Source organism: Adiantum capillus-veneris, chromosome 24 (assembly GCF_014529385.1).
Source record: "Adiantum capillus-veneris isolate H3 chromosome 24, ASM1452938v2, whole genome shotgun sequence".
Taxonomy (NCBI): domain Eukaryota; kingdom Viridiplantae; phylum Streptophyta; class Polypodiopsida; order Polypodiales; family Pteridaceae; genus Adiantum; species Adiantum capillus-veneris.
In genome coordinates, this window is record NC_140954.1 from 134,895,171 (window position 1) to 134,922,638 (window position 27,468).

General features: G+C 44.9%; 1 protein-coding gene across 2 annotated transcripts in view; it reads left to right on the top strand.

Moving 5' to 3' along the window:
* Positions 1-26,715, top strand: part of PUR4 (purine biosynthesis 4) — a 66,970-nt gene extending 40,255 nt beyond the window's left edge. For both annotated transcript variants that reach the window (XM_086499150.1, XM_086499151.1), the window contains exons 18-31: positions 21,983-22,171; positions 22,272-22,358; positions 22,463-22,554; positions 22,637-22,739; positions 23,068-23,223; positions 23,552-23,641; positions 23,767-23,820; positions 23,900-23,971; positions 24,039-24,302; positions 24,374-24,463; positions 24,548-24,613; positions 24,681-24,875; positions 24,969-25,520; positions 25,591-26,715. In XM_086499150.1, coding sequence (XP_086355276.1) covers positions 21,983-22,171; positions 22,272-22,358; positions 22,463-22,554; positions 22,637-22,739; positions 23,068-23,223; positions 23,552-23,641; positions 23,767-23,820; positions 23,900-23,971; positions 24,039-24,302; positions 24,374-24,463; positions 24,548-24,613; positions 24,681-24,875; positions 24,969-25,520; positions 25,591-26,172 — 2,592 coding nt within the window. In that variant the 3' untranslated portion in view covers positions 26,173-26,715. The remainder of the gene's footprint in view (positions 1-21,982; positions 22,172-22,271; positions 22,359-22,462; positions 22,555-22,636; positions 22,740-23,067; positions 23,224-23,551; positions 23,642-23,766; positions 23,821-23,899; positions 23,972-24,038; positions 24,303-24,373; positions 24,464-24,547; positions 24,614-24,680; positions 24,876-24,968; positions 25,521-25,590) is intronic.
* Positions 26,716-27,468: the final 753 nt, after the last annotated feature.

Here is a 27,468-nt window from a genome sequence, read left to right on the forward strand (position 1 = left end):
GGTAATACCTTCAACTAGTCGGTGCTAGGATGATAGTGATGGAAGCTGGAGTTTTAATTTTCTTTCTTTATTGCATGAGGGAGAAAGCTCGACTGGGTGTTGCCTAGTAGCTACCAGACCATTGATCAGATGGGGCAGCTTTGATCCACAATATGGCAGCTGTATTAGGCCCATAGGCCAGCTGATTACTTGCCGTGCAGTTGGCACTACGAAGGCTCCCATAGGGACAGGCTAGTGACCGAAAGGATTCGCTGTACAAAGTGGTGTCAGGTGCAACGAAAGGGTTAAGGATTTTAGCTCAGATTTAGTACTTTGCACAAACACACAAAGTACTTTACTTCACTTGAAAGAACTGAACACAATGAAAGAGAGAGAGGCAGAGAGAGAGAAAATGAAATGAAACGTTATATTAAACGACGTCAAAAGGCCAAAATGACCTATGAGACCAAATTGATACAATCATTGTGGATCTAATCTAGTGTCTAGGTGCAAAAATAAAATGAAGTAAAGTGAAAGACTAAACTAAAAGACTAAAATCGTCAGACTGAAATCATCATCATCATCATCATCCATACCCAAGGATGCCCGACATTGGGCATTGTCCGCGAAAGTATTGCATTGGTCGCTGACGAGCTTCGTCAATGTCCGCTTGTGTAAGTAGGCGTACTGGGCGTCTCCCATGTCGTGCCAGAATAGTCCTGATTCTTTGATGAAGCCTCCGTCGATGTCGTGGTCGCCCCTGTAGACGTGTGCGTCTAGTTCTTCCGAGCTCAGTGGCTCTGTCCACTAATATACCTCTTGTAGAAGTGGGGTTTGAAACTTTGAAGTCTGCTGTGAACCATGCTCATCTAGCTGCTGAGTCCCTGCTCTAAAGAAGTCAGTGATCTCCCTTTGTGAATGTCTCCCATTGCCTGGTCTCCGCAAGAGACTCTCCCTGTGTCTGCGCAACTCTAGCAAAAACAACCCGAGGCATCTCTAATGGTGATATCTCATGACTCTAGCCAACGGTCCAAAGCCCTCTCTGAATAGACTGTGAAAGCGGCCTTGTATCTCATAGTATACCGGACAATGACAAATGTTATGTAACTTTGTCTCTGGCTCTATATGACACAACTGGCATATCTTGGCTTCTGCTGGTACTCTCCTAAATCTGCCAGTCTCAATCTCTAGCTGATGCGATGATGTGCGCATCTGACCAATAGCACATCATATCCCATAGGATAAATGAGTGTCCATATAGGCTGGTCTGATCACATATCCATCCTCTGTTAGTTGGAGGAGATGCTCTCTATAGAAAGCCATCTTCTTGCCCAACTCTTGTGTTTGCTGTATCCATGTGCTCCTGGTATCCAGCTGAATCAAATCCTGACGCGTGAGTCTAGTGGTCTCTGTCCGTGCGAGAGATAGGGAGGGTGCATCCAAGGAGTACTGGAACGGTGGCAATCTATCCATGTTGAAGCCATGTGATTGAAACCATGATGTCATCTCCTGAAGCGCTAGCTGTCGGGATGACTCAAGGGCTAGCCGAGCATATCTGTCTGTGGGGAGGTCCCCATAAATTATGCATGAAGGAAACTGATCTAGTAAGGTCCTCAACTATGAGAAGGGGGGCATCTAGCTCATCTGGAATAATCTCATGTGGCACTGAGGCCTTAGCTTGAATCATCCGAGAGATTATAGAGACTAGAGGCCTCTCCATACATCTCCAACCATCAGTGCTACCAGATCTGCCTTGGTGGTCCACTGAGGCCCCCCAAATCTGAATGCCATAGAGAGAAAAGAGAGACGACACTGCATGTCGGGTCCCAATCACCCTCAAGGGCCCCCTTACTCTATTGCCAGATCAAGTACTTGCTTTGATTACTTGCACAAATGGTGATACGATGCTGAAGGCTAAAATGCTGATGTTGATGAATAGCAAAAACACTAGTGGATGATGCTGATCTGAAAACGCTAGGGATGATTCTGGTACTGCGGGTGCTGATGCTGGAGACACTGCTGAATGCTGAAACGCTGATCTCCAGGGCTGAATACTGGTGGCGACGAGGCTGAAAATGCTGATGGATGGGCTGCTGGCTGAAAATGCTGATCTGGGTACTTGGTACTGCTTTTCTGATCTTCTGAGGGAGAGCCCCAAGCTCACATATATAGGATTTCCAAAAGGGGTCGAGCAGTGCATGAAATCCCACGACTTCACTTTTGATGAGGTTTTTATGAACTGAATTGGCTTAACTGACATTTAGAGACTGTTCACATGCTAAGTGACTTTATGAATGCTTGTGCAATTGAGGGTATGCAACTATTGACCTACGTGATCATGCATGTCCTCGGAGAGGCTCACAAAGTGCCAGGCTAGATCCGAAGCTATCTAAGACCGATGCTACCCTGTAACAATAGCTTGTCCACATAGCTCAAGTGCAATGTGCACGTGACAAGTGGTCTGGGCCAGTTTACTCCAGCAATGTTTGTACATTTGCAGCCAAGTTGTGATGCCCTGTGTAGGGTCAGTGTGCATCCAAGTACAACCTCTGGTTGAAGACGGTTTGATAGCCAACCAAATCCCTCCCCCCCGAATTTGAGGATGGAGGAGGCAGCCAGCTAATGTGATGGACAGCAATGGGAGCACTCGATGACGGTGCGTGAATGGCCGAGGGGAGGCTCGATGGGCTGCCGACGTAGGTGACCTCAAGAAAGGGGTGAAATCTGAAAACGCTGGCTGGCTGCTGAAATCTGCAAGCGCTATCTAGCGATGCAAGGGCTGGCGGCTGTTGTAGAAAACGCTAGGCTGATCTGAGCGAAAACGCAGGCTGCTGGCTGCTCCCTTTGCTAGCGCTATCTGCAGGTCACTGAAAACGTTAGGCTCCTTGCTTCCTTTTTAGGCTAGGAATTTGGTTTATAAATCTGCTAAGGGCTAGGTAGGGCAAACTGTCCACCAAACCCAACAAATAAATGATAAAAATGATTTATTAATAAGTTTTTGACCAGCGCTAAGTATTGGGTGAAAGTGTCGCTCATCTGCCAATCTGGGAATTAGATCGACGCAAGGAATGGTCCATTGGATTCCTCTAACCTAAAACTACATGTATGTCATGCCAGATACCCACCATAGTCTAATAACATCTGTCAAAATGTGTGTACAAACCATTTATGCAAGAGGGTTCCAAAAGTGGAAAACATAATCTAATGGACTCGTTCGGACATGCAGGTTTTGCGAACAGGCTCACAAAATTACCGGTACGAATCCTCCCAGGATTCTAGACACTCCTATCTAGGAAGAAGGGGAAAACTGGCTCTGGAAGTCGATGAAGCATGGCACATAGAGCCATGTGCACGTGACACCCATCGTCATCTTTGCCTTCTGGCTTGGAGGTTGCTCTGTAACTGGTCTATCTGCCAAGGGTGCTTGGTCGCTTTCTACTAGAGATGTACAAGGACCAAGAGCATCTATTATGGACAGCTAGTGGGAGAGGTCATATGAGACATGCCAAGAGAGCTCGGCATGGACCATCTCTCTAGCTGTGACTAGTCAGAGGAACGGCGAGGATCAATTTCCTCTTTGGCCGTACACAAAAAGTTTAACCTTGAAACCGGGCACATATGGTGCTCTAAAATCAAATCAATCACCCTTGATTGTGGGTCTATAATAAAAGAGGGAATGAGAGAAAAATACTTAGGTAGAGCTTGTAGAGCCAAGTGTTGTCATAATTATGGTCTAGGATCATTTTGAGCTTTGTTTCCACCATTGGCACTAGTGCACATACAAAATATTCCTTTTGTACAATTAAGTTTTTTGCCTTTTTTTTTTTGCAAAGCAGGTACTTCGAAGTCTGTTATGAACCGTGCTAGGTAGCACATATTGTTTTTGTACCGTTTTTTCATGTAACAATTACATTGGGTATAGTCAATGGCCATGGTTGACGATGAAGATATATTCCGTACGTTCGTTGCTGAGGTGGGCCGAGGATAAGCTGGTAGAACCAACATATGATGTCGCATGTATTGGGTGGAGCGTGTGTTGCATATTTGCAAATGTTGTATTGACATTGGAGGATTATGCTGGTTCTAGCTCATGTTTTAGCTCTAATGGAGTTGAACCACCTCGTCTGGAGTTACTACTACACTGACAAAGTAGATAGGATTGTAGAGATGTGCATGCTATTACTTCGATCGTGCTCTGCGAAACATACCATTATCCCACCTACTAGGTTTTAGAAGGCTGCAAAATGGATGCTGGGATACAATCGCAAAGTAGTATCAGGTTTGGAATGAAGGCTCGTGTTGCTTGCTTAGCATAAGAAGATGAATGCAAGCGATTCTATGAACAATGTTTTGACAAAGATTAAAGTTGTTACAAACAAGATTTCGTCTATTAGTTTAATTGTGCAAACTGTCTTGAATGGTCTTCTGATTATGAGACTTGTGATGAAGGGTACTCCAATGTCCTTTTCATTTGAAGAGTTAGTTTTTGTTTTGCTTCAAGAGGAGCAATCTGGGCCTATAACGTGTCACAAATGGGTGACGTGGCATGGCCCTGGACACACCTGGACACGTGGCAGCAGTACGGACCCCCACTCCATGCGCCGACAGGCTGTATGGACTGTGTATGTATCTCCGGATTTTGCGGCGCAAAACGCAGAAGTGCTGACATGGCCTGCCGTACGGAAAATCTGCTTTTACATTGGCTGATTTTACGCTGGCAGATTTAGCAAGGCTTTTGGGAACTATTGCTTGATTTTAAAAAGTTTTGAAGCTTTTGATTTTGGGGCTCTGTTTTTGGGCATCCCTTGTAACCAATAAATAAGTGGTTAGGCCCTCACTTCTCAGAGCATCTGGACGCAGAGTCTGAGAGTGAGCACCTACCCACTCTCTTGTACTTTGAACACAGATTAATACAAAAAGAAATACCGAAAGGGGCGCCAGTCTTTGGGGACAATACCTCTTGGCACAGAACTCCGTCGGGCCGTGTCGAATTAATTGTGAAGTGTGTACTGTTTTGAAGTGAATCTCTGCCGTGTTGCGGTAGAATCTTAACTTGGGGTGTCCAAGTTTGTTACAGTGGTATCAGAGCGCGACCGATTTCTCTTCTACCGGGAAATCCGATCCCTTTCTCGCGACACTTATGGATTCCAACAGAGAACATTCAACTTCTTCTGCATCTGGGGATATCATGAAGAAGATTCTCACGAAGAGTACGGCCCACCTCGGCCTACTCAGGCAGAGATTGAAGAGATGGAACGTCGACAATTGGTTGATGAAGCGACAAAGATGATTGTTGCAAAATTTTTGACTCAGATATCCTTCGAAGAAGTGCACGCCCAATGGCAGAAGGCCACATAGCCACCCATCAAACCGACACTCAAGAAACCTCCTGCTCCGAGGATGTTTACAGAACAAGAATTGGAAGAGGTAGTGGATACATGGATTAGTCAGCTTTTTGATGCGAACAACAAAGTAAAAAAGCACGACAAAAAGCAAAAGAAAGGAACTTACTTCTCGGGTTATTTGGGGCGTCAATCAACTTTTGCCTCGGCAAGGAAAGTAGAAGAAGCGTGTGCGATTTGAAGGAGTATCCAGTTCTTCTTCTTCTTACAGTTCTTCTAGCTCTTCTGACTCGAGCGAAGAAGACAAGAAAGGGAAAAAGAGAAGCAAAAAGCAAAGCTTCGGAAAGGGCAAGAAAAAGGCAAAGAAGCCTAAGTTTCGCCCAGTTTCTGACAGTCCTACACAGGACTCATCCTCAGATAGTTTGGACTCCGATGATCACAGATGCTACGCAAAGAAGAAGCATTTCTATAAAGCCAACCAGTATGACTTCCTCGAAGATAAAAGCAAGAAAGTTCGAGAATTTAAAGAAAGTGGATAGTCAATTAAGCTGACATTTTTTCTGGATTCCGAGATGCTTTGAGGGCTTTGGCCTTCATACAACAGTTTGATATAGCTTTCTCTGGAGGGCATTTACTTTAAGCACACCAAGATTCGGAGGGCTACCTCTTTCTTCAAGGGAAATGCTCGAACATGGTGGTTCACTCTTCTATTGAACAAGGAAGCGCCAATTAAATGACAAAAATTCAAAAGGCTTTTTATTTCTTCTTGGCTGACTCGGGAGTACGGATAAGAAATATGAACTGCTTGGAATCATCTTCGGATGACCAAGAGAGATTCTTTGGACGCATATTGCGAGAGATTTTGGAGCTCTTTTCTACTAGCCTCTTCATTTAAGAAGATCTCGTTTAAAGAACAGATTGAGCGACTTGCTGCGGACTTCCTATAGGGATCCGAGATCACTGCTTAGAACAAAAATGCGATTCTATTCAAGAATTGATGGGTCATGCGAAACGGGGTTTTGCGATAAATTTAGGCAATCTGACAGCCCCACAGATGAGATCATGACTCACAGAACTGAACAGACTTATAATAATGAAAGTAGAAAGAAGAAGAGCCCCCAAGAAAGAAAGATAAGGATTCGGGACCCCGGTTCACTCTTCGGGAGGAGAGAGCCAACTACATCAAAGAGGGGAAGTGTTTTGGATGCGGGGATTATGGGCACATCTCGGCGAAGTGCCCGAAAAAGGCACAACAAGAACATATTGAAGACATGCCAGAGAGTTCTAGAGCAGCAGAGGAACATGGCAGAAAAGGCAGATGAAAGGAGAACTGGTACCACATTGCGTGGGGCCCGAACCGAATCAGATGAACGAAAGTACAAAACTTTGCCGCACTTAGGGCAAAGTGAGAGATAAAGAAGCCCTCATTTTCTTTGATGGAGGAGCCAAGGCCAACTTCTTTTCACTTGAATTGGCGGCTCGATTTGGAATTACGCCCGACAGGCTGAGGCCACAGGCGGAGGTAGTTCTAGCGGCACCCGAACGGGATGTTGCCATTACACCGATCATTGGCAAACTCGTTTGCAATGTCAGGGGTGTTTAGGGTACGAGGTCTTCTATGTAATTTCCTTGGGAGGTTGTGACGTCCTCCCCGAAATCCTTTGGTACCACAAGAACAACGCCGTGGTTGATTATCGGGTGAAGAAAGCGACTTTGACTACTGAAAAGGGCCGAAACATTGTACTTGATGTGAAACTAAAGGGCGAGTATGTCCCTATTGTATCGGCTTCGGCCGTTTTGAAATTAATGAAATCCAGTCTGTTTGTTTACTCGATCTTTTTGAAAGAGTTGAATGATGAACATAGGACAAATATGTCTAAACTTGATAAAGAACGTCAAGATTTTCTCCACACTCATGCCGATTGCTTTTCAGAGGGCCTGCCCGGCGACTTGCCACCAGCTCGTCCTGAGGATCATACCATTGATCTGATAACTGGAAACACACCACCGAACCGGCCACCTTATCGTGTGAGTCGAGCCCAAAATGAAGAGATTATGAATCAAGTGAAAGACCTCTTGGAAAAGGGTCTTATCCAGTCGAGTACTGTACCTTACTGCTCTCCGGTGTTGTTGGTTTTGAAGAAAGACAGATCTTGGAGAATGTGCATTGATTATAGAGCTCTCAATAAAATCACCATCAAGAACAGATTTCCGATTCCCAGGATCGATGGTATTCTTGACCAACTACAAGGATCCTCGTGTTTCAGCAAGGTCGATTTGAAGAGCAGATATCATCAGATCCGAATCGCACCGGGAGATGTCTACAAGACAGCTTTTCGGACGACCTTCGGCTTATTTGAATTTTTGGTGATGCCTGTTGCTAATTGGACTATTTTCTTATTTTTAATGATTAATTTCTTTTTTTAGGATAGTTTATTATGTGCACTAAGAACTGTTAAAAGATTGTAGCTACAGGAACTGCCATCAGGAACGGACAACTCTGATGTGTCATTTGATGGGTGACGGTAAACATCGCGAAGGAGTTTCCGTACGTTCGGTGGAAAGGGCCGGGTTACGAGTGCCCCTGATGCGTCACATGATGGTGACGGGTGCATCAATAAGGGGGCATCCCGTAGGCTAAGGAGGAAATCCGAACTGAGTAAGAAAATATGCGTAAGAACGCAAGCACAAGAATAAAGATGGATTCAATGAAGCTTTTTTACGAAAAGCAAGAACAATCGCGGGAAGGCAGACGCTTTCCCGCGAGGAATCTATGTTTGCATTGCATTCGTGCATGTGGTTGCATCCAAGGACGCCTGGGAAGTGTTGTGAAATGCATTGGTTTTAACTTATAAGGTTTTATTGAGTTTTTGGGCAGGTTCAGACCAATTTTAAAATATGCCGGCCGCCCACTTAATAAGTGGGCAGCCACTTAGAAGATAAAGCAACAAAACCAGCCAGCGAATTCTCTCTCCCTATTTCGGGTAGAACAACGGAAAAAAAAAAAAAAAAACCGACCGCGATCTCTACGCGAGCAGCTATTCGTGCCGTGGCCAGGGAGCTATAAAAGCACCACATGTCCTCACTCAAAGGGGGTACCAACGTCAGCAAGAGAAGACTGTGCCGCAAGAGATCGCGAGACTACGAAGCACGGAAGTCGCTTTTCCCGCGCAATAACGACAGGTATCTATTGTGGATTCGCCATACGAATTGTTGTCGCGTGTTTGTGTGGTTTGTTTTGCAGGAATCTCCCGTCTTGCGGGAAGGCCCTTCACGAGAAGTACGGCTTCACGCCTAAGTCCCTTACGGGAAAGTACGGCTTCGCGCCTAAGTCCCTTACGGGAAGAAACGGCCTTGTGCCCAAGCCCTTTACGGGAAAGCACGACCTTCGGGTCTAAGACTACAGAACGGAGGGGTTTCCTCGCGTTCTCGTGCTTGTATAAGAATTCTCCCTGAATAAAAGAATACTCTTAACGGGGGGGGGGGGACCAACCCATTTTCTGGTCCCCAATACTGTGTCGATCTTCTCCCTTCTCTCATGTTTTCAAAGAATTATAATTTTCAGATTTTCTAAGTGCTCGTGTACGCTCCCGTTTTGTGACAGTGGTATCAGAGCTCGGACTCCTCTCTTTCTCTGCAAAGAAGGACGATTCTGGGAAGAACGGGAAGAACCATGTCGAGCCAGGGGAGAAGCGTTGAAGAGGAGCTTCAACAAGTGCAAGCTGAGCTTGCGGAGTTGCAACAAATTTTACTGTTGCCAGACGTCCAAAAGCTTTTGGGCGGAATGAAGAAAACGAATGGAACTGATGCAGTCAAGCATCCAGACAACACTGTTGGCTTGAGACCACAGGAGGCAAGAGAAGAAGAATGTGCCGAGGTGCACAAAGGATCTTCGGATCGTAATGAACGGCCTACTCCAAGGAAAGGCCAGGAAAAAGTGCTCTCTTTGCTAGACGAGAGCAAAGACATCTCTATCTCATCTCCATCTTACTCTCCTGATTATACTTCTACTTCTCGATCATCTTGTCAGAAGGAGGAAGCTGCTACTACTACTACTCTTCATCAACCTAAAGATAAGCCTCGATTCAAGAAGCATGTTCGCAAGTCCCAACATCGCATGAGAGTCTTCAAATCGGGCGACAAGGACATCAAGTTCGAAACCTACAATGGACGGAGAGACATCTCCAAAGCACTGTCCTTCATCAGACAGTTTGAAGTCGCCTTTACCAATGGGCACTTCACAGAAAGATCCAAATTACGCCATGTGGGGATGCACCTCAAGGAAACGGCAAGTAATTGGTGGCTAGCGAAGATTCTGGAAGGTTCTCAGGCCAGAACTTGGGAGAGCTTCAAATTTGAATTTTATGAACAATTTCTTCCACCTGACTTTGAGCAGGACATACGGAAGGAATGGGACTGGCTTGCCCAGAAGGAACATGAAAGAGTAACGACTTATGTGGACAAGTATTGGTCGGTTCTTCTGAAGGTCACTCCCTTCATGAAGATTGCCGACGAGGAAAAGAAACGAAAGTTCGAAGCGGGTCTCCAACCACAACTTCGAAAGAGTATGAAGGTGTATCCGCATGATACTCTTCAGAGGATGATGGAGTCAACAATCATTGCTGAGGATTTGCACTCAACTGGGACGCCCAGAAAGATGGAGCATAGCACTTACCGCTCAAGACAAAGAGGGGTCTACGATGACCAAGGGGGCCACGGAAGAAAACGTCCTCCATCTAGGGACGATGATCATTCTAAGAAGCCAGAGGGCACTGGCAAGCGAACTAAGTATCTTTCTCCTACTCAACTCCAAACTTTCAGAGAGGAGGAAGATGCTTCTACTGTGGCGAGAAAGGACATATGAAACCGGAGTGCCCTCTAAAGGAGCAACGGCAAGAACAAGCTTCTGCTAGGCAAGAAAAAGCAAGGAAGGAACCCACACCGCCAAGCTCGAACTCAATTCCAGATGTTCAAGGAAACACAGAAACGGAGAAAGGAAAGCGTCAACTTCTGAAGGGCTGGGGGTCTTTGAACAACCCGCGAGTACTGATTCTTTATGATCCAAGATCCACGGACAACTTCATCTCCCTGGAACCTGCGGAACGTTTGTGCCTCACACCGTCTCAGCTTGGCACACCGGTTACATCCGGATCGGCATTCGAGGGGTTGACAACCAATGCAACTCTCGTGCAAGGACAACTCAATCTTCGGATTGGCGAGTACAAGGACCGCGAATCATTTTTGATGGCACCCATCGAGGGATGTGATATCATCTTGGGTATGCCATGGCACTTTCACATGACACCTATTCCCAATTATGTGGAAAAGACCCTCACTTTTGATCATGGGGGTAAGAAAATAAAGATTCAAGCTGATGCAGGAGATTGGCAGTTCCCAATTGTAAGCCATATCTCCATTAACAAAGAAATGAAGAAGTGTGTTTCTGCTTACTTGATTTTTGCACGTGAGAAGGATAAAACTAGTAGAGACTCTCTCTCTCTAGTTTGGAAATTAAGCGTCTTCAAATTATTGAAAAGTACAAAGACTGCTTCACAGAAACACTTCCTGATGAACTCCCTCCTGTACGCCCGGAAGATCACTGCATAGATCTCATACCGGGTAGCTCGCCTCCCAATCAACCCCCTTATCGGGTAAGTCTTGCTCAGCAAGAGGAAATTTTGAAGCAAGTCAACGAGCTTCTAGAGAAAGGGTTAGTACAGCCAAGTGCTTCACCCTACTGCTCTCTAGTTCTACTGGTGCAGAAGAAAGATGGCACGTTTTGAATGTGCATAGACTATCGGTCTTTAAACAAGATCACAATCAAGAATCGCTTTCCGATCCCTCGGATTGATGATATACTTGATAAGTTGCAGGGTGCAAGTGTCTTTAGTCGCATAGACTTAAAGAGTGGGTATCATCAGATACGGATCGCCCCTGAGGATGTCCATAAGACTGCTTTCCGCACAACCTTTGGACTATATGAATTTTTGGTAATGCCTTTCGGCTTGACCAATGCTCCTGCGACATTCAATCGCATGATGGACCGCATTTTCAGCCCGTATCGAGCTTTTACGGGAGTATTCTTTGACGACATACTCATCTTCTCTAAGTCAGAAGAGGAACATCGAAAGCACTTAGACTTAGTGTTTCAAGAATTGCGAAAGCATGAGTTGCATGTGAATGCAAAGAAGAGCGAGTTCTTTCTCTCAGAGATACACTATCTCGGCCATATAGTCTCTCACAATCAAGTGAGTATGGATCTTGCCAAGATCCGAGTGGTAGAAGATTGGCCTATTCCCACTACGATACATGATGTACTTAGTTTCCTGGGATTATGTTCATATTATCGAAGGTTTGTCCGAGGATTTGCTCATGTAGCAGGATCACTTCATGACTTGACAAAGAAGAAGATTCCTTTCAGATGGGGATCGAGACAACAAGGAGCTTTTGATCGGCTCAAGTACTTGCTAAGCCATGGGCCTATTTTGATAGTGCCTGACTTAAGAAAACCATTTGAGGTTCACTGCGATGCTTCAGGCGATTGCATCGGAGTAGTGTTAAACCAAGAAGGCCATGCAGTGGCCTACGAAAGCAGACGGCTTAAGGATGCAGAGCTGCATGCATCAATCTACGAAAAGGAACTCACGGCTGTGATTCACGCCTTATCCAACTGGAAGCACTATCTTCTAGGAGCGGATTTTGTGATCAAGACTGATCACCAGAGTTTGCGGTATTTTCTTACGCAAAGGAAACTATCTGAGAAGCAGATGAGATGGGCAAACTTTTTGTCTATGTTTCACTTCCAGATCCTTCACACGGCTGGGAGTAAGAATGTGGTCGCAGACGCATTGTCTAGGCGGCCAAGGGTGAACGCTATCACTTCGGTGTATCACCAAGAATTAGAAGCACTACCGGATTTGTATCCGAATGATCCAGACTTCTCCACCATTTGGGAAAAGCTACATCGTGGAGAGAATGAGTTTCCCTATTCCATTCGGGACGGTTATCTCTACCACCATCAGGCCATATGTGTGGCGGAACCATTAAGAAAGAAGATCATGGATGAAGCACACGCTTCGCCTTATGCGGGTCATCGGGGTATTCTCTCTACGACCTTAGCAATGGAAAGATATTTCTTTTGGCCTAGCCTTAAAGCAGGCATTGATAAGTATGTCAGGGAATGCTTGGTTTGCCAAAAAGTGAAGTATGATCGGCATAAGACGCATGGGTTGCTACAACCATTGCCTGTGCCTAATGAACCCTAGGAAAGTATTGCCATGGACTTCATCATGGACCTCCCTAGAACTCAGACTGGAAATGACGCGATCTGGACCATTGTGGACCGGTTTAGCAAGCAAGCACACTTTATACCAGTCAAGAAAACGATCAAAGCAGCTCATATGGCTAGGGTCTTTCTAGCACAGATCTTTAAGCATCATGGAATGCCTAAGTCTATTGTGAGCGATCGAGATCCTCGCATGACAGGAAATTTTTGGCGTGCCTTGATGGATAATCTTGGTACAAAGCTGAATTTTTCATCTGCCTACCATCCTCAAACGGACGGGCAAAGTGAGATAGCCAATTCCACAGTATTGGATATGTTAAAAGCTTATGTGTCAGACCGGCAATTTGACTGGGAGAAATATTTGCCTCTTGTCGAGTATGCATACAACAATACCATACACTCATCGACGGGGAAAGCACCTTTTGAGATTCTCTATGGTAAGCCTTTGCTTCCACCCATCCTTTTAACTAAGGATAAGATCTTTGCAGCAGATGAGTTTGTCCGGGATTTGGACACCGCCTACGGGCAAGTTAGGAGAGCCATTCTACGCTCTCAGGAAAAGCATAAGAAAGCTGCAGACAAGCACAGAAGGAATCTAGACTTAATAGTCGGACAGTTAGTCTTACTCAGGTTTGAGAAGGCAAGACTTAAGAAACAAGCGTCTCATAAGGGGAAGGTGGTAAAACTTTCTACCCGTTACTATAGGCCATTTAAGATCATTGAGCGAGTGAATGATGTCACCTTCCGAATAGAGCTACCGCTTAATTGGAAGATCCATAATGCTTTCCATTTCAGTTTACTCCGGCTGTATGTGGGACCGCCTCCAAGCCAGCCTAGTGCTGAGGAACCTCCTGAGGTTGAGGAAACAGAAGAAATACTCCAACCGGAGCAGATAGTAAGTCATCAGGAGCGGCCTCTCAAATCCGGAAAGATAACACGGAAGTATTTGGTTAAGTTTAAGAACTACTCGAATCTAGATGCTCAGTGGATGACGCAGGAGGAATTAGCAGCTTATCTCGAGATACTGGGGGTATATGTCCAAGCACTACAGTTGAGGTCAACTGTTTAGAAGCCAGAGGGATGTTGCTAATTGGACTATTTTCTTATTTTTAATGATTAATTTCTTTTTTTAGGATATTTTATTATGTGCACTAAGAACTGTTAAAAGATTGTAGCTACAGGAACTGCCACCAGGAACGGACAACTCTGATGTGTCATTTGATGGGTGACGGTAAACATCGCGAAGGAGTTTCCGTACGTTCGGTGGAAAGGGCCGGGTTACGAGTGCCCCTGATGCGTCACATGATGGTGACGGGTGCATCAATAAGGGGGCATCCCGTAGGCTAAGGAGGAAATCCGAACTGAGTAAGAAAATACGCGTAAGAACGCAAGCACAAGAATAAAGATGGATTCAATGAAGCTTTTTTCCCGTAGGCTAAGGAGGAAATCCGAACTGAGTAAGAAAATACGCGTAAGAACGCAAGCACAAGAATAAAGATGGATTCAATGAAGCTTTTTTACGAAAAGCAAGAACAATCGCGGGAAGGCAGACGCTTTCCCGCGAGGAATCTATGTTTGCATTGCATTCGTGCATGTGGTTGCATCCAAGGACGCCTGGGAAGTGTTGTGAAATGCATTGGTTTTAACTTATAAGGTTTTATTGAGTTTTTGGGCAGGTTCAGACCAATTTTAAAATATGCCGGCCGCCCACTTAATAAGTGGGCAGCCACTTAGAAGATAAAGCAACAAAACCAGCTAGCGAATTCTCTCTCCCTATTTCGGGTAGAGCAGCGCAAAAAATAAAAAATAAAAAAATTCCGTGGCCAGGGAGCTATAAAAGCACCACATGCCCTCACTCAAAGGGGGTACCAATGTCAGCAAGAGAAGACTCTGCCGCAAGAGATCGCGAGACTACGAAGCACGGAAGTCGCTTTTCCCGCGCAAGAACGACAGGTATCTATTGTGGATTCGCCATACGAATTGTTGTCGCATGTTTGTGTGGTTTGTTTTGCAGGAATCTCATGTCTTACGGGAAGGCCCTTCACGGGAAGTACGGCTTCACGCCTAAGTCCCTTACGGGAAAGTACGGCTTCGCGCCTAAGTCCCTTACGGGAAGAAACGGCCTTGTGCCCAAGCCCTTTGCGGGAAAGCACGACCTTCGGGTCTAAGACTACAGAACGGAGGGGTTTCCTCGGGTTCTCGTGCTTGTATAAGAATTCTCCCTGAATAAAAGAATACTCTTAACGGGGGGGACCAGCCCATCTTCTGGTCCCCAATACTGTGTCGATCTTCTTCCTTCTCTCATGTTTTCAAAGAATTATAATTTTCAGATTTGCTAAGTGCTCGTGTAAGCTCCCGTTTTGTGACAATGCCTTTTGGCCTTACCAATGCTCCAACGACCTTTACCGAATGATGGACAATATTTTTACAGAGTACAAATCTTTTGTTGGCACTTTCTTTGATGACATTTTTGTCTTCTCCAAGGATGAGGCAGAACATAGAGAACATCTGCGACAGGTCTTTCAGGCATTGCGGGATCACAAGTTGGTGATCAATGCAAAGACGAGTGAAGTTTTCCTACTAGAGATACACTTTTTGAGACACATCGTCTCAGCAGCAAGAGTGCAGATGGACCCGGCCAAGATTGAGACTATTCGTGATTGGCCCGATTTGAAGAATGTCCATGAAGTTAGAAGCTTCTTGGGCTTATGTTCTTACTATCGGCGGTTTATTAGAAAGTTTGGAGAGGTTGCTTCCCCTTTGCATTTGTTGTCACAAAAAGGAGTCCCTTTCTCGTGGGGAGCCACAGAGGTGATTGCCTTTCAGACTTTGAAAGAGAAATTGTCTACGGGACCAGTTTTTACTTTGCCAGATTTGCAGAAGTCATTCGAAATATATTGTGATGCTGTGGTCGTAGTCTGGGTGCGGTCTTAATGCAAGAAGGATGTCATTGCCTATGAGAGCCGATTGTTTTTAAGGCCGGAATTGGCAACACAGATATATGAGAAAGAGCTTTTGGCGGTTATCCATGCTCTTATTCAGTGGCGACATTACATACTCGGAGCCGATTTTACGGTCTTCACAGATCACCAGAGTTTACGCTACTTCTTGTCTCAGAAGCAGCTATCAGAAAAGCAGATGCGGTGGGTAAATATCTTGTCACAGTTTCACGATCGTCCATGTGTAGGGACAGAAGAACTTGGTGGTTGATGCTTTGTCCCGGAAGCCGTTGGTCTTCTTGACTATTTCCGCAATACATCATAGAAGCTTCAAGAACATGGTCGATCAGTACGCCAGAGATCCAGATTTTGCAGATGTATCAGGTCGAATACAGAATGGGGAGGTAGTAGCGGGATATTCCATTCGGGATGGCTACTTGATGAAAAAACGATGTTGTGCGTTACAGAGCAGTTGAGGGAAAAGGTTCTAACCGAATGCCACTGTCCACCATTTACGGGTCACCGCGGCATTGATACCACCTTGAAAGGTGTGGAGAGATAATTCTTTTGGCCAAGACTCAAGAAGGACGTGGACGATTTTGTACGCAGATGCTTGGTATGCTAGAAGGTCAAGTTTGACAGGCATAAAGCATAGGGATTGTTACAGCCTTTACCCATTCCCACCCGCCCCTGGGAAAGTATTGCAATGGACTCTCCGGAAGACACAGAGTGGGCACGATGGTATCCGGACTGTTATTGACAGATTTAGCAAGCAAGCTCATTTCATTACAGTGAAGAAAACAGTCAAGCCGGATCACTTAGCGAGATTGTTCATTGCCCAGATATTTAGATTACATGGCATGCCTGAGACAATTGTCTCTGACAGAGATCCCTGATTCACGAGTTTGTTTTGGAAGGCTATGTGGGAGAACATTGGCAGCTGTCATGAGAACGTGGCAGCTGTTAACTATGTCACGAGGACGTGGCAACTGCTAACCTTAGTTGTTGGTTTCTTTCCAATGATTTTTGTTTTATTTATGAGACCCTCTTTTTGAAGTTGCAAACGGTCGGACATTGTATGGCCAATGTGAACGGTAGTTTCATCCACAGACGGGAAGTTGGCCGGCACTGGAATTCGTATAGTAAGAGGATGTCTAGGCTCAGTGCAAGATCATGTAGGTCCCCCCATCGCACTTAGCAAGTTGGTGGATACTAGGAAGTGAACTCAATAAAGGCATAAAGTCAAGGTGGGATCTCCATTAGAAAGTATCTGACAGTTGGGCCACATTGCACTTTTGGATGCGGTCCCAATGAGGATAGATGGTCAGATGACCAGTGGGAGCCCAACGGAAGCATCTCCTAAAAATTAGGGAACTACTATTTTGGGCCATTAAATGTGTTCGCGTCATTACCTCCGGTATGACAACAGGAACATTTCACAACTCTGCCGCAAAGTCAACTGGGTAGCCAGTCGGGAGATTTTTAGGCGGCAACCTTGAAACGGGCAAATTCTTGTAAATGTGCCAAGTGGCACTTTCTTGTGTACTTGCCTCATTCAGGAAAATGGGTGCTGAATTTTAAGCTGGGAGAGGCCTCATTTGCTTCCTGTTCACAGGTTAAGAGCTATAGAGTGCTTTCTTTACCTCTCATGTACAGTGTGGTGCTAGGAGTGATGCCCTGCACACTACACATTGCTCTCTCTCCCATAGTTACCCGGAACGCGGAACGGGAACGGCAACGGGATCCCCGCGGAACAGGGGAACGGCTAGGGGTCCGGAGCTGGAACGTCGCGGAACGGGAGGTATAAAAAACACCCAAATAGTGCAATTTTTAACTCCTTGTGTTTAAATACAAGGAGTATTAGAGTGCTTTGACTCTAATACTCACAAAAAACTCGTTTTGAAGACCATTCAACTTTGCTATGACTAGATGATGAGAGAGAGAGAGAGAGAGAGAGAGAGAGAGGGGGGGGGGGGGGGGGGGGGGGGGAGATTTGAGAGAGTGGGAGGGAGAGGAAGAGAGCTTGAAGGCTTGAAGCCTTGAGCCTTGAGAGAGTGAGTCTTGAGAGGGAGAGATCTTGAGAGTGAGAGGGAGAGAGCTTGAGCCTTGAGGATTAGCTTGTGAAGAGAAATGGGGAGGGGGGTGCATTTTATGAGTCCTTGAGGCCTTGCACACTTTCAAAAGAAGCCCAAACATTTACTTCAATTTTTTCAATTTTTGCCAAATTTGTTTGTAGCCGTTGGCCGTTCCAGGGGCATTCCGGAACGGTCCAGGGGCGTTTCGGAACGTTCCGGAACGGCCGTTCCGGTTTGTATTGGCCACCCGGAACGTCAGACATTCCGGGACGTTCTGGAACGTTCGGGAAGGGAACTGCCCCCCGGAACGCCGGAACGGGGGCTAGGGGGCGTTCCCCGATAACTATGCTCTCTCCCCCCTACGTGCATTTATGTGATGCCCCACAAGAGGGCTCTTCATTTGACTGATGTACAGCTGTGTGGGTTCATGCTTTTGTGCTGAGGCAAGAGCCTCCTTGAGCAGGAATAGGGGTAGCTAACTGCTACTCCAAAGTAGGCACCGATGAGGGTCATAACCTCACAGTACAAGTGCGTTTTCAGTGCTGTGTATGCGCTGTAAATTGACTGTTTTTCAGCCATACGGACGCCAAAACCATTGGGAATAGTGCCCCACTGGCAGAGGACAGTTAGGGGATTGTTTACTGAATTTACTGTTTTTGGGCAGGAATCAGAGGGTTTATGCTAGTGGAAGTGAGTTCCAGTAGGGGAATTGGTTTCGCGTAAGTTTTGGGGTTGTTATCTTGCTGAAATTTGGCCAAAACAGGTGGTATCTAGTTGGATACAGGTAAAGGATTCCGAGGACTCTACTTTGTAATTTACCCTCTCAAAGTATAAAGAAATACCGAAAGGGGCGCCAATTTTGGGGCCTACAGGTTGTCGGCGTCTGCTCGGAGTAGTCTAGCTTTCGAGCCGTGTGTGTGCTTAAGTGTTAATTCCGGTCGCAGGTTTCCTTTGCACGTTCTCTTTGTGTGTGTCTAAAGTAAAGAATGTCGGGTGAAAGTCAAAGTCTACCGCCCTACGGGCCGGTTTCAGTTGCAGTTCTCGTCATCTTTCCACCCGCACACAGATGGGCAATCTGAGGTTGCAAATTCAGTCGTACTGGATTTATTGAAGTCTTACATTTCGAATCAGAAGACTCGATGGAAAAGTTTCTGCCTTTGGTGGAATTTGCCTACAATAACACGATTCACTCTTCATCGGGGAAGGCGCCATTTGAGATTATTGAAGGTGCTCCGAAGGTTCCACCCTTCTTAAGCACGAAAGATAAGATTTTTGAAGGCGACCAGTACACGAGGGACTTGGACACAGCTTTTGCCAAGGTCCGGGAGGCTTTAGAGAATTCTTAGGAAAGACACAAAAAGGCAGCAGATCGACACCGTTGCGATTTGAAATTAAAGGAGAACGATTGGGTGCTCTTACGTTTGAGAAGGCACGCCTGAGAAAGAAAAAGGGAAAGGAGTGACTTTTTCCAAAGCTTAGCATGAGATACTATGGACCTTTCCAGATAAAAGAAAAGATAAATGATGTCTCGTTTAGACTGAAGCTGCCCGATACTTGGAGAATTCACAATGCTTTTCATGTGAGTCTCTTGAAGCCTTTTAAAGGCGATGTGCTCGATGATGGGGAGGCAGATGAGCAACCCGAAGTGGAGGAAAGCGAGGAGATACTCGTTCCAGAACAGATATTGGCACATAAAGATAGAAAGACAAAGGGTAAAGTGATAAGGCGGTTCTTGGTTAAATTCAAGAACTATCCCGCATTGGATGCGAAGTGGATGGAGGAGGAGGACCTAGCAGATACTCCTCAGATTGTGAACTTTTACCTTGAAGCATACGGTTTAACATAGTCTACTCCAATAGAACCCTGATTTCAACATGGGCGAATCTAGTGCTGCGGGTATGCACAAGAGGGGAGTCACTCCACTCCTTCGTCGATAGATTGCCCTGATACTTCGATTTGATATAGAGTCACTGATGTCCCTTTGGGTACTGTCGGGCTGACAGTATTCTGTTGTAATGACTTTATGATTTGGAATTCCTGAAAATGATAATGATACTGATTTGTACTTGACATGTTTAAGTGCAGGAACTGATAGACGAGATGACTGCAGCATTTCGGTTTGATAAATCTCTATAGACATGATTGCAATTAGGATTAGTTAATTGGGCATCTGTGAAGTCTTGATTGGATCTAGATGCGATTGCTAAATATGTTGCCGATTAATCATGGTCTGAGATTGGAATGATTTTGAATGTGATTTGTTATGTGATGTCCTGTGATGTCAAGTGATGTCCTGTGATGTGACTGTCGATTGGTACATGTGCTAGATGTGTTGTTCCTAGTGCGTCAGTACTAACAGTCAGTGTCTGCTAAGACAGTTTATGGCCTCTGTCTGTTTTGTAGGCGTAATCGAGGGCGATTACAATGCTTTCAAGAGGGGGTATGTCACAAATGGGTGACGTGGCATGGCCTTGGACACACTTGGACACGTGGCAGCAGTACGGACCCCCACACCATGTGCCGACAGGTTGTACGGACTTTGTATAGATCTCTGGATTTTGCGGCGCAAAATGCGGAAGTGCTGACATGGCCTACCGTACGGAAAACCTGCTTTTATGCTGGCAGATTTAGCAAGGCTTTTGGGAACTATTGCTTTATTTTAAAAAGCTTTTAAGCTTTTGATTTTGGGGCTTTGCTTTTGTTCATCCTTCATAACCAATAAATAAGTGGTTAGGCCCTCACTTCTCAGAGCATCTGGACGCAGAGTCTGAGAGTGAGCACCTACCCTCTCGTACTTTGAACACAGATTGATACCAAAAGAAATACCGAAAGGGGTGCCAGTCTTTGGGGCCAATACCTCTTGGCATGGAACTCCGCCGGGCCGTGTCGAATTAATTGTGAAGTGTGTATTGTTTTGAAGTGAATCTCTACTGTGTTGCGGTAGAATCTTGACTTGGGGTGTCCAAGTTGGTTACATAACGCATGATTTAGGTCAGGCTTTTTACTGGCTTCAGTGGCTAATTACTTCACATGGTAAGGGAACTCAATTGCTACCGTTTAGACCAAGGAAAATTGGCAAACATAAGAAGGTGTAGGGATAATGTTCATTGCTTCTACAAGTATTGTAAGGTCAACGATCATGTCCTGAAGAGCTTTCCTAAGTTGTGTGCGAAAGAGATCAAGAGGAAGGAGGAAAATAAATGGCTCTCTCTCAAATGGGGAATATTCAAATGTGATGCACTTTTTAGAATAGGAGAGGGTGTTGCATTGTGTCAAAATTGGTGTATTGAGACATTGCGGTGAAGGTCTGCAAGCCTATCTCTACTTCTATGGAGATGGGGGTGAAGCTTAGTCTCCTTGACGTTGGAAACTTTTTCTGTGCCACTGTGTATTGGCAGGCCATTGGTGGTGCCTTGTTTATGTGTGCATTAGAGGGCTAGACGTTCAATTTGTAGTCTGGCGTATAACCAGATTTATGCATAGTTAAGGGATTAAGCTTGCAGTCTCACCTTGAGGAGATGTTTATGTAGCATGTCGACTTAGCATAGGTATGCAGTTAAGCATATGTTTCGCTACCCATGAGTTGTTTTTGTTTCATGCTTGGCAGCTCATGCATATAGTGGTTGAACAAGAAGTAGCCTATTGGGGTCACAGTATGGGGCAGCTTTCACAATGGTGTTTGATTGTGTTTATCTCAAAGGCCTTGTTTTTGCTTCACTGACAGTTTGAGCGCATTGGCAATTGCAAGCAACAGTGTTCCATGCTAGCACCAAGCACATTGAAATGCATTATCATTATGTCAGGGATTGACTTCATGCTGGAGAGATGTGGCTGATCACAGTGTTGAGGGCCTGGCAACTTTCAAGGGGGATTTGTCATCATATTATGGTAGCGATATGTGTGAATATACTTTTGGGACGGCTTGGTGCTTTTTGTCCTTACTAGGAGTTTTTTCCCCCATGGGCATTATACAAGCATCAATCTTGGGATTATTTATGTTTGTACTCACAGACTAAGTAATACCTCTGTTGTGTTGTCTGCTTTTGAGCCTCTCCTCCAAGCTAATGTGCAGTCCTGCAACCCTGAACCTGCCATGTGCACTGTTGTGTAGTCCTTTATTTGTGCAAAGTTAAAAAGGTAAATGGAAAAAGCAACCTTTGATTTTGTTAAAAGCATCTCACCCCATCAGAGCTAAATTATGTTGTTTCAAATAATAAAACGTTACTGGTCGTTGCTCATTTTGGTTTTCTAGGCTAGTCTGTTTTCTTGAAGATGCTGAAATAGGTTGCTAATGTATTATTTTTTGTTTGTCTCTCCCATATCTTAGTCATTGTAGCTGATGACATACTTAACTTGTTTCAGGTCAGCGGCCAAAATGATGCACAGCTGGATTTTAATGCTGTTCAGAGGGGAGATGCAGAGATGGCTCAGAAGCTTTATCGAGTTATAAGGGCTTGTGTAGAAATGGGTAAAAATAATCCAATCATAAGCATACATGATCAAGGAGCTGGAGGGAATTGTAATGTTGTGAAAGAAATTATTTACCCCGAGGTGAATAGTAGTTTGTAACCCCTTACATTAGTGGTATGTAGCTTGCTGAAGCAATATGGTGGTTACAGTCTTCATTGTCAACTGTGTTTTGTTTCTGCAGGGTGCTGAAATTGATGTAAGGTCAGTTGTTGTGGGAGACAAAACTCTGTCAGTGTTAGAGATTTGGGGTGCCGAATATCAGGAGCAGGTATTGGAAATTGATCACTCGCTTTCTGACCAAGCATTTGGGATTCTCAATATCATTGGACTGTTGCTAGATTTTTGTTGTTGGTTTGGCTTGTCTCTTCACAGGATGCTTTATTAATCAAGCCTGAAAGTGAGCAGCTTCTGCGTGCAGTCTGTGATCGGGAAAGGGTCTCCATGGCTGTGATAGGGAGCATAAGGTTTGCTCAATTTTCAATTCTTAGAGGATACTGTTATACGTGCTGGAACTGCTGTCACAAATCCGCTTTTTTTGTGGTTCAGTGGGAGCGGAAAGATTACTCTGGTGGATTCAAAGGCAATTGCTGAAGCTGCAGCAAATGGTCTTCCTGCACCAAATCCTGCTGTTGATTTGGATCTTGAGAAAGTATTGTTTTGTCTTTTTCTGCTGATAAGTGATGATTGTACACTCTTCAAGATAATAGGTGAGGGCATTTGTGTCAGGCAGTTTGCAAGCCCGGTATGGGATTCGTTGTCTGAAACCTGAAGGGTCAATATCAAAGGGAGAATAAATATTTGCTGCTTCAAAATAAGGGCCACCTAAAACTCTAGTGATGTTAGCCATTAGTTAACGTGCAGATTCTACTCATTCACAGCTTTGCTAGCAGACCACCAAACAATGACTTATCGATTGCTATTTCACCACAAACATTTTTTTTCCTGTGAAAGTTTAGTGATCTCGTTTTAACTTGTAGGTGCTGGGTGACATGCCACGGAAAAGGTTCGAGTTCACACGACAGCAACCCTTGTGTGAACCATTGGACCTTGCAGCCGGAGTCACTGTCATGGATGCTTTGAGACGAGTACTACATCTGCCATCTGTGTCTTCGAAGCGTTTCCTTACAACAAAGGTTATTGTTGTGCTCTTATGTGGTGTTTTTTCAGTACTGTGCAAGGAATCAAAGCTGGATCTTTGTGCACCCTCACAGACACCACCACTAGGCTTATTAATTTTTTCTCAATGACAAAGAAAGAAAAAGCTTCCTGACACCATCATCCCCCCCTCCAAGTTCCAACACACACAGGCGGGAAGGGAAAAACACACACAGATTACACTTCGTAAGCTCTTTTTGCATGGGATAACAGTGGAAATACTAACATTGTACATTGATTTGTCTCATAGGCTGAGTTTGGCCTCCAAAATCCCATTAATAAAAACTTTCTTGTTCTATATGATAGGTGGACCGATGTGTAACTGGTCTTGTCGCGCAACAGCAGACTGTGGGTCCTCTCCAGCTTTCTCTCTCAGATGTAGCAGTTATTGCTCAGGTCTGTAATATTCCAGGATTTTCTAGTCGATTTTGTGTGGGATAGGCTCCTTAGTCTTGACACTGAAGACTAATGAAGGTTCGATTGGGGTGGTAAATTCTTGATTCTGTATGTGGGTGCTGCAGTCATATACAGGTCTCACTGGTGGTGCTTGTGCTATTGGTGAACAGCCTATCAAGGTGAGAATTTTCACAATGCAAAACTTTACTGCACCTGCTTTTGAAAGAGTGGTGTTCACTCATTTACTTTTATCCGTAGGGCTTACTCAACCCTAAGGCAATGGCTAGGTTGGCGGTGGGTGAGGCGTTGACAAACCTTGTGTGGGCAAAGGTGAGCTACAGCAATTTGCACTGTTTTTTTGGGGTATCTTTTTTCCTTTTTTCATACGTTGTGGCAGGTGAGCGCATTAGAGGATGTGAAAGCTAGTGGGAATTGGATGTATGCTGCGAAGCTGGGGGGTGAAGGGGCATGCATGTATGATGCTGCGGTTGCCCTCCGAGATGCTATGATTGACCTAAAAATAGCCATTGATGGTGGAAAAGACAGCCTATCCATGGCTGCCCAAGCAGGTGGAGAACTGGTGAAAGCTCCAGGTGATCTTGTTATAAGCGTGTATGCACCATGCCCAGATATAACCAAAACCGTCACACCTGACTTGAAGGTTAGTGCCTGCTGTTTATATCCGTGAAAGTGCAATATTTTTGGGACTGATTAGTCTTGCATTTTATAAAGCTTGGAGACAAAGGTGCAATCCTCTTTATTGATTTGGCAAAAGGAAAGCGCCGTCTTGGAGGATCTGCTCTAGCTCAGGTCTTTGATCAGGTGATAACTTCTCCATATTTATGCAATTAATCCCTGGTTTGGGCAATGTTTGTCTCAATCCTTAGCGTTCGGATTTGTTTCCAGATTGGTGATGATTGTCCCGATTTGGAAGATGTTCCATACCTTGGAAAGGCTTTCTCTGCTGTGCAGGTGGTCTCCTTTGTTTCCGTACTTTTTATTTGATTTCCATGCATTAATCTCAATTTTTTTTTTACAGTGCTTGCTAGACAAGAAACTTATTTCTGCGGGACATGATATAAGTGATGGTGGTATCGTGGTTGCATTGTTGGAGATGGCATTTTCCGGGAATTGTGGTTTAAAGGTCTGTCTAGAAGCATCTGAAAAGGTTCAACTAAAGGGCCGTCCCTTGTTTGAAGTCTTATTTGCTGAAGAGTTAGGTCTCCTTCTTGAGGTATGTACCATAGAGAGGAGTGTGTCCACTTATAAAAGACAGTTTTTTTTTTGCTCCAGTGTTTTTAATTATTGACTCTGTCGATGTTTATAGGTTGATCAGCACAAGCAGGAAGAAGTGATTGCCGAACTTGCTGCGGCTGGTGTGTCTTGTGCTGTGATTGGTCATGTTACAGCTTCACCAGTCATAGATATTTCAGTGAGTGGTCATGAATGTATTCGGGCTTCAATGCCAGAGCTACGAGATGTTTGGGAGGAGACCAGCTTTATGCTAGAGAGGCTCCAGAGGTTGGACTCTTGTGTCGAAGCTGAGCAACTTGGAATGAAAGGCAGGGAAGTGCCTTCATGGAAACTTTCTTTTATGCCCACAAAGACATCAGATAAGTTTTTATCATGTACTTTGAAACCTAAAGTTGCTATCATTAGAGAGGAAGGAAGCAACGGGGACAGAGAGATGTCGGCGGTGGTACATGCTGCTGGTTTTGAACCATGGGATATTTCAATGTCAGATCTTCTCTCAAATATAGTCAACCTTAAGGATTTTAGAGGGGTTGTTTTTGTTGGGGGATTCAGCTATGCAGATGTTTTAGACTCTGGAAAAGGTTGGGCGGCAACTATTCGTTTTAACGAGTCCCTGTTGCATCAGGTAATTTTGCATTTATCTGCCGGTGTTTCTAGCATGAGATCATACACTTATAAAAGGTGCCGTTTTACAGTTTCAAGAGTTCTACAAACGCTCGGATACATTCAGTCTCGGCGTGTGCAATGGATGCCAGCTCATGGCTCTCCTTGGCTGGGTACCTGTAAATGTGGGCAGTGGGTTGGAGGTAAAGAATATGGATAGTTCACAACCTCGGTTTATCCAAAACGAGTCCGGTCGCTTTGAATGCAGGTTTAGTTCTGTGTGTATAGGAGACTCCCCTGCTATAATGTTTGAAGGGATGTCGGGTACAACCACAGGGATTTGGGTTGCGCATGGAGAAGGACGGGCACTATTTCCCGATCAGGCAGTTATGGACAAGGTTATCAGCTCCAATCTTGCCCCTCTGAGATATTGTGATGACAGCGGTGAAGTTACAGAGACCTACCCCTTCAATCCTAATGGTTCACCTTTGGGTATTGCTGCGTTGTGCTCTCCTGATGGTCGGCACCTTGCCATGATGCCTCATCCTGAGCGCTGCTTTCTTATGTGGCAATATCCATGGTACCCTAAGGATTGGCATGAAATAGATCCTGCAGGCCCCAGTCCGTGGATGCGAATGTTTCAAAATGCTCGAGAATGGTGCGAACGGCAGTAGGGGAGCTTCATGTAACACAACCGACACGCTTATTGGAAGTTCACATAGTGGGCTCTTGTGTACAACGTCTTCCAAACATGAATGGCCTCTCCTTTAAAAAAGGAAGTGAGCGTGACGAAAGAATTGTAACGAAGTACAAATTCTTGACAAAATAAGGTGCATGATGGTGGGCTAATATATCCCCTTGACACCGATTTTGCTGCGCATGTATGTGTGCATTAGCAGCAGACCCCATGTTGGGACTTCTGAAGAGAACCTTTGCAGTAAAGAGAAGGGTGAATCTGTGCACCTTGTTAACATCAAACTTACTTGAGAAAGACAGAGACGTCTATGACGCGTAGAGCCGGAGCGCCCATGCATGGGGAGAAGGTGGCATTCTGTCAGCACCTTTTAGGTTACAGCAAGAGAGTACTGTGCTATCTCCAGGGTGGTTAGTGCTCTGCTCAAGTTTTTAGCCATAGCATGAACAAAACATGGAATCTGGCCCGTATCAATGACAATTACTGAAATGTGTCATGGCAAATTTGTTCCTTTTGCAACCTCTGTCCTCTGGTTCAGGTTGTTTTTACTCTTTCTTGTTTGAAGTTGCATGTGCCTGTTGCATCCGTATGGGCTAACTATGATTTAGGTGGAGGAAGTCGTTATATGGAATGAGCAGTGGATGAAAGAGCATGTGATAGTGCTTTAAGAACGAGCAGTATTTTAAAAGTGTACGAAGGAAGTATCCCTTAAAAGGTAAATTTTACATTCATTTTTCCCTTGGACAATCCTCCATTACACGTCTATCCCCACATCGCATATTTACTGCAAATCTGGAACATGTGCAAGGATTGTAGGAGTGTGAGTGCATGCATTGTTTTATCAGAAGTGTAGGGCATGATAAGTTTTGCTCATGGGGATGTAATTGGCGGTGAGCATTACTCATTGTATGTGCATAAATTGAGAATATGGAAATCGGGTGATAGGTTATAGTTATGGCTATCTGCTTCAATATTTGGTTGGTCCATAAGGGGTCGGCATATTGTTGCGAAACCCATTTATTTGGGTGATGTTTCTTTATGGTATGATAACACATGCCCTAGGGGAGAAGAAAGCAAGGCATACAATTTCCTTGGGCTGTAGTTTTAGTATGTGAAGGGCCTCATTTTTATTGCCACATGTGCTCTTCTTTTGATTTAGAATGCCCACCAAAGAGGTCGCGTTTTTTGAATGTGCATCAACAGACACCACATGCTATATGGAGGTTGAATAAGTGTTCATCTTGTTTGACGCTGAGATGTTCCGTCTGGTAGTCAA